Source organism: Saccostrea cucullata, unplaced genomic scaffold, assembly GCF_032062105.1.
Source record: "Saccostrea cucullata isolate Sc308-1 unplaced genomic scaffold, CSIRO_AGI_Scuc_v1 ctg8, whole genome shotgun sequence".
Taxonomy (NCBI): Eukaryota; Metazoa; Mollusca; class Bivalvia; order Ostreida; family Ostreidae; genus Saccostrea; species Saccostrea cuccullata.
In genome coordinates this window covers 1,142,196-1,163,868 of record NW_026940997.1, presented here as the reverse complement: position 1 = coordinate 1,163,868, position 21,673 = coordinate 1,142,196, and the positions used below count along the sequence as shown (strand labels likewise).

Sequence of the window (21,673 nt, the reverse complement as noted above, 5' to 3'; positions counted from 1 at the left end):
GTTGGTGAATGGTTTTGCCATAATTTCCCACCCCCCACCCCCCTCTAAGAATTTTTTGTAAAATTCTTTTAAAACATTATTCCTGTTACAGTTTTAGTTTGATTTCAAGTTAACTTGGCACACAAGTTATATTATGTGACACTTGCCATGGTTTCTTAAAATAGAAATTATAAAGAAATACTTTTAAAACGCTACTCATCATACAGTTTTTGTTTGATTTCAATATAACTTGGCACACAAGCAGACTACATTAAAATGCATAATTCTATTTATTACAGCCTGTTGCTACTTTTCCTTTGTTATACATGCAGACCAGTAAAACCAGTCTCATCAAAGACTTCTGGTAAAACGTTTAAAACAAACCGATTAATTTGTTTTTAGCTCTACTGGTCTGAGACCAGAAGAGCTTATACGATAGTAATGCGTCCGGCGTCCGTCCGTCTGTCTGTAAAAAAAAATTCAAAATGCTACTCCTCCAACAGTTTTGGTCTGATATCAATATTACTTGGCACACAAGAAGACTACAGGAAGATACATAATTCATGAACGGTGTTGCCGTGGTTACTAAAAATAGAAATTTCTGTAAAATTCTTTCAAAATGCTACCCCTCCTACAGTTTTGGTCTGTTTTCAATATAACTGAGCACACAAGTAGATTTCACTAAGATACATAATTCTGTGGATCAGTTTTGATTTCGATGAACGGTGTTGCCGTGGTTACTAAAAATAGAAATTTCTGTGAAAAACTTTCAAAATGCTACTCCTCCTATAGTTTTGGTCTGATTTTAATATAACTTGGCACACAAGTAGACTGCACTAAAATACATAATTCTGTATATCATTTTTGATTTGGATGAACTGTGTTAGCATTGTTACTAAAAATAGAAATTCCTGTGAAATTCTTTCAAAATGCTAGCCCTCCTACAGTTTTGGTCTGATTTCAATATAACTTGGCACAGAAGTAGACTACACTAAGATATACAATTCTGTGTATCAGTTTTTGATTTCGATGAACGGTGTTGTCGTGGTTACTAAAAATAGAAATTCCTGTGAAATTCTTTCAAAATGCAAGTCGTCCGACAGTTTTGGTCTGATTTCAATATAACTTGGCACACAAGTAGACTACACTAAGATACACAATTCTGCATATCGGTTTTTGAATTGGATGAACATTAGTGCCTTGGTTACTAAAAATAGAAATTTCTGTTAAATACTCTCAAAATACTACTCCAAATACCGTTTTAGTTTGATTGTAGTATAATGTGGCATGAAAGTAGACTTCACTAAGAACATTAAAAACCTAATCAAGGATCATTATTCTATTTATTGCTGCTGTTAAAGTTTAAATTCCCAGCTGCATAAGTACTTTTCTCTTCCTTTGCTATAAGTACAAACCAGTAGAGCTTCCGTCTCAACAGAGACTTCTGGTTAGTTTTGTATTTTAAATAACTTTCTTAAATTATATGAGATTGTTTTAAGTTCCTAATACAATGTACTTCCACCATATCTGATCACCAAAGCTCTTCTCTCCGCCTCAATCAATTATTTCTGTAAAGAAAACAGTTACTTAGTATTGTGAAATTGTCAGGAGCTTTACTTTATATGTCGATAAAATTTACTAAAAAATTAGTTTTTCCTCCTTAAATATATTTTTAAAATTTATTCAGAAAGAATAAATAAAATTAAGTAGTGCATTTCACCTCCGACGCATCTAAACAGGCTAATTTAGAGAGTTTGTGTCAGTTTCAGCATTCAAGTGAAAGTCGACAATTTTTTCCACTTATTAACGTTATTTTACAAAATTTCATCATACAATCATAAACAAAAAATTAAATGAAAGAAAATAATTGCCTTATAAATCAATTATAAATTGCAATAGTCTTGAATTTTGAATTTTTACCAGTAACACGACCAAGATGAAGTTCTGGAAATGTGTGTTTGTTAAAAAGGAATAAGTGAAAATCAGCAGATAAAACTTGGAATATTAGAGCAGATTATATCAGTGAAAAGAATGCGTTTGGTAAATTCTATGATTGTTACAGCCAGTAAATATAACCTATCATTTGGCAATTAATATCAGTCTATGGGGCTCAAAACAGTTGTGACCGGTAAACAAGAGATTCCTCCTCTGCAATTTCTATTTTTTTTGGGGGGAGGGTCTTTGTTAAAACTTTTCTCTCTTGTATTTTAATTGTTTGCAGTATTTAATTATATTTCATTATATTTTTAAGCAAAGTCAGGAAAGTATTTATCGAGAGTGGTCCATAGAGGGTCAGTTGAAGTTTTGTACTATATTATCAGGATTGCAAGAAATATATTAAAATAAAACATACCGTTTCTTAAAATTTCTATCCACGTATGTGTTTTCTGACATTCCATCTTCATATTGGAAAAGAAAGCCCTCCATCTTGAACAATTAGTATTTCTTTTATTAAAATCAATGAATTTTATGCGCACAAAACCAGTTTTAACAAGATGTGATTGAAACACGGATGCCCCCGTATGGCAACATAGCGAAGATTAAGCTTTCTCAAATGCAGATCAAATAGTTGGTACCTAAGGCCAGCATTTTTTTTTATTTTTAGGTTTACGAACATCAGAATGTAAAAGTCCCGTAGGAGAAGGAAATTTAAAAAAATTGTTTGGATGTTATCGACTTTTGTACATTAATTTTTCTTCTTTTTTTATGCTCTCCTAACAGGCTCCATGCCACTGGACGCATAAGGATTACAAAGGGGGAAATAGAACCTTTGTTTATTGCATCATCTACCAGTTGGGGCCAGTGATATACATATTTTGTTATGTTGGACAAAATACAGATATTTAAAAAAAATCAGTTTTTCAAAACTCTTTCAATATATCTTCATTTTTGTTTTTAATATGTTTTGGTAAATGTGTAGAAATTGTTTTGAAATATGCATGAAACCTAAAAATAATAATTCCTTTCATAAAACAGACAGGGAGTATTGGGGAGTAGGGTGAACTTTTTTTAATTAAGTGTAAAAATATTTTTCTGGCTGCCACAAACGATACTACATACCTGTATATATTTGTATATAATACTTGTTTTTAACATTTGAAGTATTTTATTTCTTTAGGCTGTTATTTATTTCTTCCTCAAATGGACTTAACTTCTCCCATAATTTTATTCATTACATCTGATGCATAAGCCACCCTTTTATGAAGAATGATGCTTATAAGACTGTAAGCTATAACAGACACTTAAACAATGTCTCTGACAAAAGCTACCATGGGCAGTTTAAAACCTGTGGGAGGAAAATAATTTACAGATAGATACTTTTGAATACGGATACATAATTATCTCACCAGCATGGCATTGTGCAATAAAATCGTCAGCATTTTATTTGTCCTCTAAACTTGTGAAACGTTTTGAATGGCACTCCTATCGATAAATATTAACATTAAACAAAGCTTTAGTGCTAATTTTGCAAGTCTACCTTCATTACCCGCCATGTTCATCTTAAACCGGAAGTACGAGTTCGTAAATTTGAAATCTCGATCCCGATTCAAATTTGACATCGGAAAGAAAAAATTCTGTTTTTCTCAATTTTATTTTTTTCTGAAAATTCAAAAACTTGAGCGGCGGGTTTGTAAACCTAAAAATAAAGAAATGCTGGCCTAAAGTAAGGCCTTTTCACAAGATATACAAATGTGAAATATAAAACCCTAACACCACCTGTTCAAACGTTATGACCAAGGTAAATGTTTTTAAAGGTATGACAAACTCCGGGGTCAAGATCAAAGGGTCAAGGTTGTTGGTTCATAAAAAAGGACTTATCTAAAAAAATACATTTGGGAAGGATAAAAGTGCTGGTCCTTACAGATCAATAGTAATTGCGAAGGTTAAAGTTTGTAAAAAGTAGATCGAAACACAAAGGTCAAGGTCAAAGGATCAAAGCTGTTGATATCCAATAAAAGGTCATGTCACAAGGATTACATATTTGAAGTATGAAAGCCCTAGCCCTTACCGTTCAAAAGCTATGGTCAAGGTTAAAGTTTAAGTATGGAATTCTCCAAGGTCAAAAGGTCAAAAGTGTTGATTGCAAATGAAAGGTCTTGCCACGAAGAATCGATATTTGAACATTCAGGGTTGGGGTCAATTACTTTATTTTTTTTCAAATGTAATTAATAAATCTCAATCACTTAGACTAATGTAATGAAATACATTTCAATTACGTAAGTTTTATTTTTTAAAAATCTTGAGAACAAATTTGTTGTATAAAAAGCATTGGGATACAAAAGGCATTATTTACCGAAATGGTTTGACAGTTTTGAGTCCATTGTAATCGTGACCTAACAAAGTATCACTCAAATAACATTTTTTGGTCTGAAGACTTTTCCAGCCACTCTAAAAAGTTTTTCAGTGGGTGCCGAAGCTGCTGGTACAGCTATATATACCTTTGAGCTAATTTAGAAAGATGTGTAAGAAAGTTCGAAGTGACCTTTTTACTGCCAAAAATGCAAGATTCACATTTTTTTAGTGTTTACATTTAGCTTTAAAATTTCCAGAAGCAGTTTTTTGGACATTTAATTCATCCAGTACTCTTGAATACATGTTTGGCTCTGAATAAGATTTTTTTTTCTATAATGAACTTTTATTCAATGTTTTTATTCTTGAGTATGAGTGGGTTTACACCTTGACAAAATTAGACCTATACCTATTGCCGTGGGCAGTGTGACATGCTGTATACACAAACTAAACAATTATGAGAATTTTAATTATTGCACAAACACAAGCCCAATGCCACAGGTATAAAGGTCAAATTTGGTGGTACCCAAAGAAAGGTCTTGTCACAAGGTGAAATATGAAAGTCACTAAATCAAAAGTTATGGGCAAGGTTAAAGTTTTTGTAGAAAAATATACAAAACAGACAGACGGACGGACGGACACGACAAAAACTATATACTCCCGAAACTTCGTTTACGGGGGCATAAAAATTACTAAATACAAGACACTTACACATATCCATCGATCTCTAGTATCATAGAGCCCTGATTATTTCTGCCATATGCTTTCTCCATTTTCGTATTTATATTTTGGGGGAAATCAAACCATCTTCCATTCTTTTTGTATGCCCATATAATATCAAAACCACAACCTTTATACAAATAGAAAATCTTATTTAAGTATAAAAGTGGAACAGTATTAAGATACATATAGTAAATTGTTTCTTTCGATAGAACTTCTGATAATGCATAATTATCGTATGTAACTTCTTAAATAGCAACAGAAATACAAGCGAAACCTGAGTTTGGGTTTGGGGCGTCTTCTTTTACTTGTTCTTTAGTTCCTTCCTTTTTATATTCTCCATTCTTACATGTACTTCTAGCTGCAGAATGCGATGCACTGGATAAAATTTTGTCTTTGAAGAGCATTGATTCCACTCCTTTAAGCGATTCTTCAACTTCTCGAACGTTAGTAGTTAATTTACTAACACTGCCATACACCTTTAAAGGATCGCTACAAATATATAATCAAAGTATTGAAAGAACTGAAAGCTGGGCTTTAATTGCTCGAGAATATTATCTGATCCGAAATTAGTACATATTTATTTTTTTCCCTTTTGGCCATTGATTTTTTAACAGGTAGAGATTGTATGATTAATTTAAATTCTCATAATTGAAAAATTCAGTTTTGGAGTAGTTAAAATAATCCACATGTGTATTTTATAGACTAGATTTAAACAAACAGTACTTTTATCGCCAACTCCATGTAGAAACACTAATACATGTACATTGTTAAGCGACTTCACGCATGTTAATTCTTAAAATTCCAATTCACTATACTATTAATTTGTTAAAAATAAAAACAAATATAACCACTAACATAACATTGACGAAAACGATATGAAACATAAAACTCTTCAACAATTTCAACATTTCCAAAAGCCCGCGTTATTGAAAATAGTTCGCTTACAATATTCATTCAGCAGCGTATGTGCATAAATTCGTTATATTAAGATTATCCTAAAAAAGCAGATATCTAATTTCTCTTTCAGTTAGCAGAAATATTGATCATTAATTTTTCCAACGATTGGGATGTTAAAAATACTCATATTTTTCACCCTAAAATTGACAGAAACTCGATGCTCTAACTAGGTCCGCGAGCTTGGCAACGTTACGTCGATTTTACGCTCACACGCGCACGTACGCGTCTCTGCGTATTGTTTTAGCATGTTCACACTGGGAAAATGTAGCCATTGTTTGTCAAGACTTTCTTACAAATATTCACGTGTAACAAACTAGCTGAATTCGGTAAATTCTATCCTAAATCGGAAATTCGTGGGATTTCATAAGGCGGGGGAATTTGTTGGCTTTGTAATGTTACAGGTACTCTTAACCATTAAGACTACCGTCGGAAGGGCTGAAAAATAATCCTATGAGAAAGATGAATGCTCTGTTGAACTCATTCAAAGGAAAATCTGATATTACTGATATGTACAAGGGAGATTATGAGAATTTTTATTTTAATTTTTTTGGGGTATCGACATATCAATTTCAGTAACTCATGAATTATCAGTCAAAGTCACACAAGATTTTGGTAAATTTGTTGATTTAAGATGAATTAAAATGTTTGATAATAATACAGGAAAACTTATTCGAAATAATAGTTTTAATGTAATTCAAAAGTTTACTATGAGTTTCTTTTTCTTTTCAGTACATTTACTGTGAAATTTTACTTTTATAGAAAATACTGAACAACACTGCGTCCCAAAATACACCCAACAACATTTTGAAATCATGTTAACAAGTTAATTTGAATTGAACTTCAAATCAAATTATTATATTCACCATAATTTTATCTCAAACAATCCGTCAGATCCAAATTTGTATCGGCCCTTTTCCATGTTTGGCCATCTTACCTACAAGTCAAACATTATTATATACTATATGACTACGCTAAACAATTATTGGGAAATGTTTTGAAGTTTTACATAAACAATAACTAATAGACAACCCTAAATAAAAGAAAGATGTGTTTGCGAAACTCTGATGCGCCCGTATGGCAGCTTGTGACGAGAGTTGAAAGAAATACGCAAGCTAACTCTTGATTCCTGCCTACATTTTGTAACCATTTAATTCAATAAAAATGGCAATTTGTCAACACATTCATTGTTTTAATACAAAGAACAGTTCAATGGAAATTGATGAATCACCATAATACCAGCGCTATTTGGTAAATTAGCCACACCTCTAGCTCTTGAAAAAAGGGAGTATACGAAATTTCCCATTGAAATCGGACTTTCAGGCATCACCATATTTTGAAATAGCCTTGGTTATGATTAAATGTTCCATATATCTTTTGTTATGTTTTAGGCAAAACAAAAAAAAAACAAAACAAACATAAATATATATAAATAAAATATAATGTTTCAGTTGTAAATCGCATGGAAATGATGGAAAATGAGCATTTTTGTCGTTTTTTTTAATCAATTAACATATGCCCCCTTCCCCCCCGGGATTCACACAAAAAGCTTTGGAATGTATTTGTGAAATAACAGTCCATATTAACTGTAAAAAATTTTGTGACACGAGAAGGAAAGGTATTTTAAAAAACAAGTTTTGCCAAAATCTTAGAGTTATCTCTCTTTGTTTTCCCAAATAAGTATTATTTTATGAAAATCCATAAAATTATACAGCAAAAATTCATCGAATATGTTAACTTTTGATCTCTCTTTTCGTTTTCTTTAACAAATGCAACTCCAAGGTTAAGGTCAAAATTATCGGTACCTTTAGGAAATTATTCTCACAAGCAATACAGCTGTGAAATATGAAAGTCCTCGTACTATCGGTTGAAAAATTATGGTCAATATTGAAGATTTTTAAAGTGGGTTAAACTCTAGGGTCAAGGTCAGAAAGTCAAAATTGTTGGTATCCAAAGGAAGGTCTTGTCACGAGTGCACAAGGAATACACCCGTGAAATATGAACGCCGCAGTACTAACGGTTCAAAAGTTATGGTCAAGGCCAAAGCTTTTAAAAGTGAGATAAACTAAAAGGTCAAATTAAACTGTCAAATATTTTTCAATATAAATGTGAAGTATGAAAGCCAACTATTTAAAAGTTAAAGCTATTTATGGTTTATGATTAAAGTTCTAAATTTTTTGGTAAAGGTGAGTCAAACTTTAAGATCAAGAGGTCAGATTTGGTAATACCAAAGAAAGGTCTCATCAAAAGAAATACACGTATGAAATCCATAGCCTTACCCACTCAAAAGTTATGGACAAGGTTAAAGTTTTTTGCGGACAGACATACAGATAGAGAGGACAAAAATTAGAGACACAAGAATCCTCGATTACGGGGGCATCAAAATAAAAACATCTTACAAGAACTCTTCCATTTTCTTTTATGTTAATGACAACCCCAACGTTTCCAATTCCTCCGTCTTTGTTTTCATCCCTCCAATGTTCACCTGAAATTTTTGAACATTCATTATATCCCCCGAAAATAGATTATGGAAATAGGAATCACCTTATCCGTCAGTCTGTAATCGTGTCCGGTCTATACCTTTCTAATGGAGGAACATTATAATCAACTTCAAATAAAGATTGCTCATGAACTAAGGGTGTGTCATGACCTTGACTCAATGTCATTTTGGGAAGTTCCAGGGCACTGAAATGAAACATATGGAGATAACGAACAGTAAAGAAAAATGTCATAATTCATGTGCGGCCAATATCTTTTTTATGTATAAACCTAGTGAGTTCCCATTTTACACAAAGATTCTCTATAATTTGAGGGTGTGTCATGAACTTGATTCATGGTCAATTATGCCAGTTCAAGGTATGAAAGCAAAGGTTCATAATTCGTGTTTAGTACATATCTTCCTTACACACAAATTTGAATCTACTACTTCACAAACATCTTATAATCTGAGAATGTGTCATGACTTTGACCAAAAGTTCAAGACCACTAAATGAAAAACAGCAATATTTGTTTCTGATCCTCAACTTTCTTATGGATAAAATTGATTTGTTCCTATTTTGTACCAAGATTGCTTGTGACCTGAACGTGTGACATGACTTGACCCAAGGTCATTTGTGCAAGATCAAGGTAACTGAAAGAAAAAGTTCTTGACTTGTCACCTATTCTGAAAAACCTAGCGGGGGTATTTGTCCATACAGTTCTAATTTGGATGTGTAATAGAAGTTTTTAATTGTAGATCGTAATGTTACTTAAAAAATCGAATGGACAACCTCGCTCAACCAGACAGCCTACAGCAATACGGCTCCTTTCCGGAACCCGCGGTTCGTCCACTAACAAGATGTCGTAACCAAGGAACGGATGACATCTGTAGGTGTTCAGGTGTCCACAATCCCACACAACCCAAACAGACGTATGTCCTATACATAAAGTATCAACAAAGTATTTTCAAGAGATTATAAAAGGCATGGTCAAATTCAAGAAATTGCAAAAGACGTTCAAAATGAAGAAATCTAGCTACAAACCTAGGTAATTGAAATAAATATCAAATATTGTAAATTTTTAATTAAAATCCCGATTCAGCCTAAAACAATTGTTCCTGCAAACTGATGTTAATAATTAATTTTGAAACACAACACGCTAGCCATTACCGTCATGTCCTACAACAGTTCCCGGACCTCCTTGGTCCTGGTCATTCCACATCCAGTCGGGGCCCCTTCTAACCCTGGCACCGAGAGCAGGTAGATTACTGTCTTTGTACTCTTTATGAAAATTTGAAGTTTCGTGGTCATTTAGGTATTTTCCCAAATGAGAGATTTCCTCCTTGTAAAAGTGAAGGTAACAAACAGTAATTAATCTTATAAATGCAGTAATGGGCACATTCATAAAAATGGCAAAAGCTCAAACCACTGGACTTTTGCGAGAAGCACAGCCTTTAACAGTTGACGGTTGACTAAACCTGTATCATGTACTGAGGAACAGAATTGATTATAGATAAGAAAGTGGTCATATGTATGGAGTTAGGGACACTAACATGTGAATTTGAGGGTGGGATGATAATCGTTTTCTTCTAGGGTAAGTTACGTGTACATGTGCTTTGAAATAACCTGTTGAAATGTTTAGCTAAATATTAATATCGTAAAAGAGCTTCTGTTCATAGTCCAAGTGTAAAAGTAATCCGTCAACTGTAAACGTCAGCGCTCTTCGCAAAAGTCCACTGGAAACTACAGAGGTAAGAGTAGATGTTTCGGAGTGGAAAGAACCACCTGACGATGAGTCATTACCGCCATGAGCCCTTTAAACGCTCAGGCAGACGGAATACTTCGTAGTCAAATAAAGTATTTTTGCAATGACCTCAGAAAAGGTATGAAACATACCAACCAAATAGGATCTACCGATATAATGTTATTACAATCATGACCATTACTGCATTTCGGTCCAATTCATTTTACCAACGGCAGAGAAAAAAATAAGACATAGATAGTGTTGTTTAAACACTTCTAGCATCAACTTATTAGTCAGTAACTTGTACTGAAAAATCTAATGTATTGAGAGCATCCTCTTGTCTATAGAATCGGATAGGAGACATAAGCATCATAAACAGGTAATTGAGAATACAGCTACAAAACTTAAGGACGTTAATGATGTAAAAGCTGAAGTCAGTCCTCCTCTTTTTCGCCATTATCGTCTGTAACCGGTAAATATTCAAATAAGAAACAACTCTGACTTTGTCATTGTAGTTATTTTTTTTCATTTCACTGGGATAGATGGAGACGACAAACAAATGGAAGTAACTGCTGTTTATCGATAAATTAAAATGGTATGTAGAAGACCACTCCGAGAGTAATGTAAATTGCAGAAACCTTATATGAAAATATTATGAAGAAACGTGAATGAAGAATTCTTCATTTATTCTTCTTTATAATTTTTTTAAAGAATAAATACTCACCCTATCTTCATCAAAACCAAAGTCATTCAAAAGTGGATTTTCTGACATTCCAGGTTTATTCCTCCAAAAAATGTTATCCTCTTCAAAATCAACTCCTCTGTCAATCATCCCAATAGCTTGTGACTATAATTTAGTATATAAAATACAAGCATTTATGTGTCTAATTGGGAAAATGCATACTGAAATAGACAATGCGAAATGTCTATTCACACATATTTGTAATTTGTTAGTTGTTCGACGTCCCTCTCGAGAATTTTTCAATCATATGGAGACGCCACTACTTGCCGATGGAGAGCTGCAAAGAGCAAGAGCCACTTATAGCCGTTTTTGGCACTGAGAATTTCTGAAAAATCAAAACTGTTTAGTTTCGATTGAAAATGCCGTATTTATCACTTGGACAGTTTGTAACCATTTATCTATCGAACATGACGTAATTTTCCCTCTAGTCAATGCATAATGACGTCACAAAATGCGTCATTTCCTCATATCCTGTAAATTCGTGTGAAAATGGCCTAAAACTGAAGCAATTTTTTCAATATTTCATGTTAAGCACAACCTCTGATCCAAAATATATTACATCATGAAAGATCTGTTTTTGATGATTAAAAACCATGTTTTAATTTTTGGATCGTGGGCTGTGCTCATATTTTAATTCTTTGCTGAATGTAGTCAAATACGCATGTTTTGTGCAAAAATTCATAAACACTGCATTTTCACAAAGCTTGTTTTTCAATACTTAGATTCTTAAAAAGAAATTTTAATATAGGAAATGAAAGCACTCCAGTCTCTACCCATTCTCTACGATAAATTAAATCCAGGTTTTTTTTAAATCATTGATAGCTGCTTTTTTAATAAAAATAGAACTCGTAAATTTACGTACCTGGTCATTTGTCATTTGCAAAATTATTTTGTTAAAACACACTCTGATTACACACACAAGTACTCTGAAGTTGACATCAAAGAGATGCTTGCGTTTCTGATTGACAATATCTGTGTGGCTTTTGGAGACCAGGTATTCCAACAATCAATGGGAATTCCCATTGGTATCAATTGCTCTCCGTTATTAGCAGACCTATTTTTATATTCATATAAAAGCAGAATTTGTGCAAAATCTAATGAGTGAAAAGAAGAAAACACTTGCTGTGGCCTTCAACTCGACATTTAGATATATCGTCGACGTATTGTCAATTAACTTTCCATTCATACGTAAATACGATATATCCTGGTGAGCTGGAGATGAAAGATACCACAGAGTCTGACACATATATTTCATACTTGGATATTTTACTTGAAAAAAGACGTTACTGGTAATCTAACAACCAAACTATATGATAAACGTGATGACTTTAACTTTTCTATCGTCAACTCCCCTTACTTATGCAGCAATATACCTTCATCACCTGCATACGGAGTATATATATCTCAGTTGATTCGATACGCTAGAGCATGCTCTACGTATGAACAATTTTTAAAACGAGGTAAATTATTGACAAACAAGTTGATAAAACAAGGATATCAACAGTCTCGTTTAAGTCATCATTTCGTAAATTCTATGGTCGATACAATGACATTGTCAGCAAATACAATTTATCACTGAGTCAAATGCTGACTGACGTTTTTCATACTAATTGTTTGTCCATTATTTATACAATGAATTGACGACGGATTTCTCCGTTCTTTCCCGATCATGACAAGGAGCACACGGCGGGTTTGACCAGTCAGCAGGGGATGCTCACTCCTCCATGGCACCTGATCCCACCTCTGATGTTTCGGGGGTCCGTGTTTGCTCTGCTCCTATTTTGTATTGTTTTATGGACTTTGACATTGAATACTGTTCTTTATCTCCATATCCTTCTCTACTTCAGCATCTATGGCAACATGAGATCTTGGTTTATACGGATTATCGGAAGCCCTGTCTCCACTTCCCAAAGCGGGATTTGAATTATTGACTTCAGGATCAACTCCCTACTTTGCGACTCTAGAGCAGAAGCTCTATCATTGAGCCCTGCCGGCGACCAAAACATTTGTAAATAAATGATTTGAAATTCTTAGGAAATTCTACATATCCTCCATGTATATTTTCAAAAAGGTAGGGGATACTGTAGTTTGTGATTAAAATCTTCAAATAAACAAAGGGATACGAAACCATGTTGTACAGTTTCATAACGAGGAAGCATTTCCAAAGAAACATCACCCAGACACATCAATCAAGATCTGCACGAAATGCTACTGATGATCAAGGATGTTGTGCCACAACATTGAATGCCTCTGAATTAGAAGTTTAAAGCTACTTTACGTGAAAGCATCAGATAATCAGTTGTTGAAGTCGTTAATTAAACAGAGATCATGCGCCGTCTAACACAGGATGAGAGGTTACGTGCCCTTGGCATTCTAGAGTTTGGCACAAGACAGATCGCAGTGGTAATTGTTTGGCCAACCAAGGGGGTTTTACCCGCTGCTGACTCTATTTCACTATGGTGGTGTATTTGCTGTCTGACCCTGTGGTGGTGTCGACCCTTATTCTGGAGAATATGTTATTTTCTGACAGTACACAGGGTTTTGAAAAAAAAAGAAAACTGTTTTCTTCATTTTTTTCAGTCATTTGTTCCCTTCCAGACCTCATGATCTGCAATTTATTGTCCCTGTAAATCCAATATCCCCTACTTTTTTGAATAGTATGTAAATTGTCAAAGCAGATTGTACATTTGCAGTTCACAAATCAGAATGCAATAAATCAAAATGATTCTTGCTGTCGTTATCTTAAAGAGAGATTCGTATTCTTTTCTGATTTTGTACATGATTTTCATCATTAATACATACCCAAAATTACGAGTCAAAGTTGTTTAGAATTTACAGAAACTTCATAATTATAAAAACTAAAAGTTGATGGTTTATAGCACTGACCATATTTTGTGTCATTCGAACAAGCTTGGGGATTTCTGAAGATTTGTACATCTTGCCATGTGTCTTCTTACAAACTTCCAAAATCATGTCCTGGAACATTACAAATTAAAATTGTAACCGTCTCTGGAAAGCTTTAAACCAACACTTGTTTATTCATATTGTTTACTCATACATTTATTTTTTTCAACTTTACTGTTTTACATGTATTAGTAAAATTTGAGACCAAAAAGGAATCCTTTCTTAAAATGTTGCACGTTTGTTATTTGATATTTTCAAATAATAAACACATTTAGGGTGTTTCCACCCTCACAATTTTAATAATTCAAAGTACAAAAACTGCATTTATTTTCATTAAATATACTTTAAATTTTTTAATTATTGCAAAAAATATATAGGTCACCATATTATTTAAGATGCAAAACATTAATAAACAACACAAATAAATCGCACAATGTCATTTTTTGTAAACAGTATTATGAAAAATGTGTAAAAACTGGTTAAAATGCATAATTCTAATGCTGAATGTTCCTAAATACTTCCTACTTATAAAATACTTTTGAATTGTGAATATCAGGAAAACTATTTTACATCAGAAGTACAATAAAGCAAATGCCTGAATGAAGTTACCCTAGAAAGAGTTATTGCCCTTGTCAACATTTTTTATAGATTGAATAATTGATTAAATAAAGAAAATAATATTTTTTAAATTCTTTTACTTAACAATATTTATCATTACACCTATTGTAAAGCATTCTTCCAAAAGATATTGTTCTATGAGGTATGAATTAAAACTAATTACATTTTCTGCAAAATCTTATGACATCATAGGAGAGTGGAATTAACTTAACTCCTATCATTTGATATTTTGGTACATTTTTCTTGGCCGTAGCACTAAATTACAAGGGGGATCACTTCAGTATTTCAATAATGTTACCTATCAATTTATTGTCCCCTTTTGAAAGTGGGGGATATTAGTGTCGGTCTGTCTGTTCGTTCCTTTTACGCAATTTTTTCTCAACCCCCTATGGCCGAAGGAAGACCCCTATCGATTTTGAGTTCTAAAAGATCAAGGTCATAAATTCAAAAGTTCTGTCCGTATGCGCGAGATCTCGAGAAGCCTTTTGAGCTTTTTTCAATGACATTTTATACCACAACTTCCTCTGGCATAAGAAAGACCCCTTTAAGTCTTTTATTTCAAGATCATATGGATAAATGTCAATGTCGTAAATTCTAACATTCTGTGTGTTTGTGTGTAAAACTTCATTTCCGGACTGTGATGTTGGCTTCTGCAGAAAACGAAAGTATGTCACGTGACTTAGTGTCGCTCGGTTTGTCTCAGGGCTTTACTTTTAATGTAAATATTTACATACATGGTTTCTAGATATACAGGTACCCTTTTTCTAATAAAAGATATTTTAGTTTATTTTTATTTTCATTTTCTCCCTTTTTGTCTTAAGATCTAGAGTGACAGAATGTAATTTGAATCTGATTTATTTTTTATTCTACATAGTTGTAACGCTGAACATTATGAAGTCAATCGATAAAAGTAAATTTTTAATTAAAAAGATATTTAATTTTCTTTAGTTTCGAGTTTCTTCATTTTCTATTATAATATTTTTTTCATAGACAAAATTTCATTATCAGCTAAGGCATAAATTTATCATTTTATTAAGTTTATTAAATTTGGTTGTAAATTTTTCTTTCAAAATTATTGCCTTAAGGAGGAGGCCTCCACGTTGCAAGGGCTGGACAACGGTATTGTTTTTACAAAATAATAAAATTATTTTTTCCTGTAAATATGATACCGACAGACTTCCTCTCGTATAGTTTTTATGAGTCATAAATTAATAAAATTAAATTAATTGTTCAGGTGTGAGTTAATAACACAAAATAGAATTGTATATAATTATATTAGACTAGATAAAAAACAATTTTATTAAATTCATTAAATTTGGCTGTAAATTTTTTCTTTCAAAATTATGGCTCTTAATGAGGAGGCCTCCACGTGGCAAGGGCTGGGCAACGGTATCAAATTGTTTTTACAAAATAATAAAATTATTTTCCTGTAAATAAGATAACGGCAGACTTCCTCTGGTATAGTTTTTATAAGTCATAAATTAATAACATTAAATTAATTGACCAGATACGAGTTGATAAAACAAAAGATGGAGTTGTAAATAATAAGACAAGATTAAAAATGGGGTGAAATGACCTAGGTAGGAGAGAGAAATGACCTACCGTGAAATGGTAGGAGAGAGAAATAACCTGGGAGAGAAAAAGTTTAAGAGAGAAATGACCTGACACCTTTATGAAGGTACATTGTAAAAGAAGATGATTTACAGTCAATTAGAACACAGTTGCAACCCGCAAACCGAAATATTTGAAAATTTCATTGGTTATGGTATACTCAGATGTTTTCATTTTATCAATGACTGCTATTTAATTTCCTTGTTATTCTGTTTGAAGATAGTTTGGTTTCACTTTTTCCAAATTTCTTCAGAAAACTCTTTTACTCTAGAAATGGACTAAGACTGTAAATGTAGACAAACAAAGATTAAAACTGCAAGAAAGACCTTCAAGAAAAAAAAAATTCTCAAGGGATATGAACTGATTTATTTTCTATACAGAAGCCCCTGTGTTTGAACTGGCTTGTTTATATGCAGAGAATGTAGCTTTAAGAATTTTAAATAATTCAATAAATTTTTAATACAAATGCAACCAGAAACTTTAATGTGTTTATAATAATTGTATTTTTGAATTAAATGCAAACATTTTCACTTATGTGAATAAAATTTTGTATACATAAAAAAAAACATTTTCCCCCGAAATACATTTACATATAATATTAAGTTGAAAATAGTTTTTTTTTTTAAAATGTCACTATTCTAAAGCATTTGCAAGAGCAGTTTGATATCTTTTGTTTTCTGTAATAATAAATTTTCAAACAAAAAACATACCGGGGTTGTTTTCGTCAAACACACGGGATAAACTCGAAAATGCCGCCTCTCCAGATCTTCAGCAGCTTCATTTAACCACATGCGTGTCTGTGATAATGATAAGCTTTCCAGTAATATCACAAAGACAACAACATAAAAATTTATTGTACTAGTATCAATATACAGTTTCCTCCCCAAAGGTTTTTTCCCAGTCTAATTTTTTTTTAGATTTAGCTGTCTATATGTATAATGTACAAGAATGATATGTAATTTTAAATTGAGATATGTAATTGCAAATGTCCTTTTCATGTCCATTAAATGACCATACCAAAACTGTTGATTCTGAGCGAAAGTCGTCTTCACCAGAAACTCTCGTGTCAAGTGTGCCTTTGCCGTCACTGAACATGATAATCCTGGGTCTAATCCTTATATTCTTTATTGAGGTTTTTCCAACTGGAAATGTTAGTAAAGAAATATACTAATCGACCGTAACCTTTATTCTCGGCTTTATTTTATTCCTTTTAGAAAGGTTGCAAAATGTTATATTGATCATACCGTGTCCTAAACAGCAAGCCATAGCCATGTAAAGACCAGCTGACATGGGTGAAGGCCCGGATGGTGTCAATAAATCTGTTTTGAAGGACGTAAGCAATATTTAAAGTGTAAAATGCCAATCAATCTCATTAAAATTAGATATTTGACCTGCTCCAGTTATATTGCTTCACAAAGTGTAGCGATCTAACTGGAGCGGATCAAAGATCTAATATTAATTAGATTGGTAAAATGCGTACCGACATACTATATAATGTAGACCTTCGTCGAAAATATTTTTACCAAGAGTCTTGATTACTCGGTCGTAGTCATTTGACATATGCTGTATTACTGTTGTCTGAGCTCCAAATGTTGCGATGCCTATATTCTCTTCTATACCCAACACTGCTGCAACTCCTGCAATACCTATGGTGTAAAAGGTAACCAAAAGTACACATATCAATTATACTTTAATAAAAAGAAGAAAAAGGGCGAGTGTATACTTTACTGCTTGCTTTTCTCTCTTAAAAAAGGGTGAATTTATATATAAATTATATTTATTGATTACCATCAATAAACGTTCTAACTGCCGCCATCATCTCATTAAACATTTCCCCCTCCATACTACCAGATATATCTAGCAACAAGCAAGTATCAGGCCCCTTTCCAACTGGTAGCGAATGCAAAGATAGACCTACAATTAAAGAATATGTATGTTATATTTCTAACTCATTCAATCATGAATGCTTTAAGAAATGATATATTTACACTTTTGTTCCAATGTTAAAACATAAAAAAAAAATGCAGATACATTCATATATACTAGGACTTGCCCCTTTTTCTCTCTGCTTCAGCCAAAGTTCTCCAGCTGTTAAGATCTCTGATGTCAGGAACGGCGTTTGGGTCTTTGTCTACACTCGCTGGAAAAAAAATTACACTAATAAATACAGCCAATTTACCAGGAATTTATGGTAACGTCTGTATCAAGGGATTTTTACTAGAATTTTTTTTTTGATCATGATCATAAAAAATATATAAAATATTTGGCGCCAAAGTAGAAAAAATCCTTGCGTCAAAGTAGAATTAACTGGTCCAGTTGGAAGAGAGATGTAAATGTTCATCTTGAAATAATTTAGATTTGTGTGTTATAAAGACTACTACGATATTTGTCTCCTCCGAATATGGCCCTGCTCACGCGTTTTCAACCACAGTAAAAATTTTAGTGGTGGAGAATACTATTAGTAGGCGCCATTTCAAAAAAAATATCGAAAAATCCTTACCAAGGTTTTTATGCTCGTTCTTTTTTATTGATGGATGATATGTCGTTCTGAAAAAATATTTTTTGAAAAATATTAAAGGTCGTGATCTAAATTTATTTCTTATATTCATTGAAAATAGCAACTGAAAAACTCACTGTTTTTTCTTTGATTTTATCTGTTCTTCATCTGGAAGATGCTTCAAATTGTCCGCCGTTTGTAGGTTTTCTTTTACTGTCTTTTCTCTTCCAGAAGCATCGGATTTAGAGGAATCTGTGGAGGCCGATCTTGACATCTCTTGACCTTTTTCAATGCTTTTTCCCTTTATCAAACGAACACGATTATCAATGTCAGGTGACACTGCCCTGCTTCTCAGTCCATAAGTATTCAATTGTAATGATGGCTTTCCTTCAGTATTTGTCTTTATAGAAATGTTCTGCAAAAGCTGTCTTTTCGGTATGAGCTCATTTTGTTGATCTTTTGCCTTTGCTTTCATCGTAATATTGCTGTCATTCCTTGGAGAATCATTTACTTCTGACGCACAAGTATATGCGACACACCTCTCCGATTCTGCAGATTTTATTTCTTGCTTTCTTTTTGTATCAGTTGTTAATGATTCATTTTTCTTCTGAGTTCTTAGATTACTTTCCAGATTTTGATTATTCCTTTGGGAACGATTTTTGACAGTTGTGGATAGCTCGTGTACTCGATCACTCAAAATGGATAGGGTATCTTTTAAAGTTTTCAAGTCTGTTTCGCTTTTCCTGGTTTGGTCTCTTAATATGTCCAAAGTTCTGTTTAAGTCTAGGTAAAATAACAATTTGTCAGAAGACTAATGATAATTTTGAAAAAAAATTGCTTAAGCTATTCTAGCCTTTTTTTAAAAATCTCTACATCACCATGTATATATAATTCGACCATTGGATACAAGGCAGCTTTTACCTGTTGTTATTGTTGGTTTCATCACCTGATTTCCAGGCCTACAGAAAATTTAGATCATATAGTATTATTAAAGTTTCAGAAATCTACAATGATAATTTTTTTTGCTTTAAAAAGTACATTTATCTCAATGATTTATTGATTTTTAAGTATCAGTTACCCATCTCTTTCATTCAATGTACTTAGTAATGCAGAGTTAGAATTTTCCAATTCAGAAAGTTTTCCGGTCAACACCCTCAACTGTAATTTTAAATAATAGAACTGATAATTGGCATTTTATATTTTACTTTTTAAAAAATTTGATATATTCTTAAAAAGTAGATGTATTATTTTTTTGTTCTTACCTGCTCAAACACGATTTTGGATGACGTCATTTTATATGCTCATCCAAGTGCTACATGTATCCCTCTGAAATAGAACACTTTAAATTAATTAGTCAAATTACTTTTATTGCCTTTTCCCTTTGGTCACACGACAGTCAGATTGATTTTTAAAAGAGTTTTTCTTACCTTCTGTAAATTGTTATGCCTAATTAATACAACATACATGAAGTGACTTGTTAATCTAGAACATTCTAATCACTACAGGTATCTTAAACATTCTATGTTATACCAGGGGTACTATTTAAAGCCCTTGTGGATTAGTGTGAGTAGGTGGTGTGCATGTGTGTGTGTATCAGTTTGTGAGTTTTTTAGCTTGTCCTGTGCGAAACGGAAGTGACAAAATTTGCATCGGGATCGATTTGAATGCTGCCTTGATTTACAGAGGGGTTCTTTGCCAGGGTATGCTTCTCTTTGCTCATGTTATACATTAGAACAATGAGGCCATGATATGTCTTAAAAATGAAAGCAAGTTAATTGTATTATGTCAGTAATATGATTCTGCAGTGTTATTTTTTTGTTTCTACGAAATGGTACATGTACACAAATGGTACACAGATTGAAATGGTTAGATTGATTGATTGTACATGTATACTGGTGTCTCATTATATCGCGGTACTTAAAACTTTTGCATAAAAATTGTAATTTACAATTTTTTACTTTAACTTTCATCAAATGATATTCATAAACCAAACTATGGCCTAACTTTTTTGTGTCAAATTATTTCCCAAGCTTGCATCGTTAACTTGTAGTCTATGTTTAAAACAGGAAGTCTTATTTACCTCCTAAATTGGAGAGTTTCATAGTATCGCGGTTTGAGCAAACATGGAAACTTATAGTTGACATGGACTTCAATTCTTATTTTTAATTTTACGATGTAATTCTACATCAAGAATAAACAATTATACAAACTAAAGACTTTCAAAACATTGACTTTATTATGGGTTTTACTAGATAATAAGTTCAGTGGTCTAAATATAATAAAATCGGAATGGAAATCTGTAAAATTACGTTTTATTTGAATAAAAACTTTTCCGACGCATGTTCCATACTTTTTAATCATCACAAAAATTAACATTCAGACGACAGACATATAGTTTTTTCAACAAAAAGGATATGAGCTATGTATCTGATTTTTTGGCATATACCGCGATACAATGGAATCCGCGATATAATGAGAATCGAGTATATATAATTTATACCAATTCGAAATTTTCTCATTTAATATGTTTTACGGTGTGACCGTTGGGGCGAGCGCAGTTTATTTACTATCATAAATCTACACATGTACTGTCTATCATTCAAAAAAAAAAAAAGCAAAAAGAATAAAACAAAACAATAAAAAGAAATCATTTCCCATATATTCGAGATTCCAAACTTCTCGGAAGTTTCCGACAAAATCGGAAATACCCGAACCGTTGAAGTGACGAAAGTATGACGTCAGATAAAAAGTTATGTTGACTTAGGACGCAAACGCTAGTTTTACGGAAAAGAGATTGCATTTAATCGTTCTTTTCAAGTAAGTTGTTGCTATGCACCGCAACATGTTTTCCGAGTTTCACGGAAGCAACCGACATAACTTCGTCTAAAAATGTAAGTTTCCGGTGACGTCATTTGTATCATTTCCGAAGGGCAAGGTGAAGGCCGGTGTTGTGGCATGGGGGTATTTTTTTGAATAAGGTAAGGCTAAATCATTTCGTTAAGATTTCGGTAAGAAACAATGTTCCTTTAATTTTTTTACTATTTTTGATTTATTCGCGCAAAGGACATTGGTAGTGCAGGAATTCTGAAAGTAAATTAATTGTATTATGTCAGAAATTTGGCTGACGTGTACAG

At 32.8% G+C, this 21,673-nt stretch overlaps 1 protein-coding gene across 1 annotated transcript; it reads right to left on the bottom strand.

The window, feature by feature from the left end:
- Nucleotides 1-1,463: 1,463 nt before the first annotated feature.
- Nucleotides 1,464-19,869, bottom strand: LOC134256866 (uncharacterized). Its single transcript, XM_062739540.1, has 21 exons — nt 19,802-19,869; nt 19,618-19,697; nt 19,461-19,498; nt 18,677-19,322; nt 18,543-18,589; nt 18,096-18,182; nt 17,831-17,956; nt 17,566-17,688; nt 17,287-17,361; nt 17,060-17,184; nt 16,753-16,839; nt 13,796-13,885; nt 10,892-11,014; nt 9,594-9,765; nt 9,216-9,362; nt 8,346-8,431; nt 6,813-6,883; nt 5,267-5,481; nt 4,981-5,119; nt 2,333-2,406; nt 1,464-1,547 (listed from the first exon to the last, which is right to left on the bottom strand). The coding sequence occupies exons 1-21, from the start codon at nt 19,829-19,831 to the stop codon at nt 1,534-1,536; spliced, it is 2,595 nt and encodes an 864-aa protein (XP_062595524.1). The 5' UTR covers nt 19,832-19,869; the 3' UTR covers nt 1,464-1,533.
- Nucleotides 19,870-21,673: the final 1,804 nt, after the last annotated feature.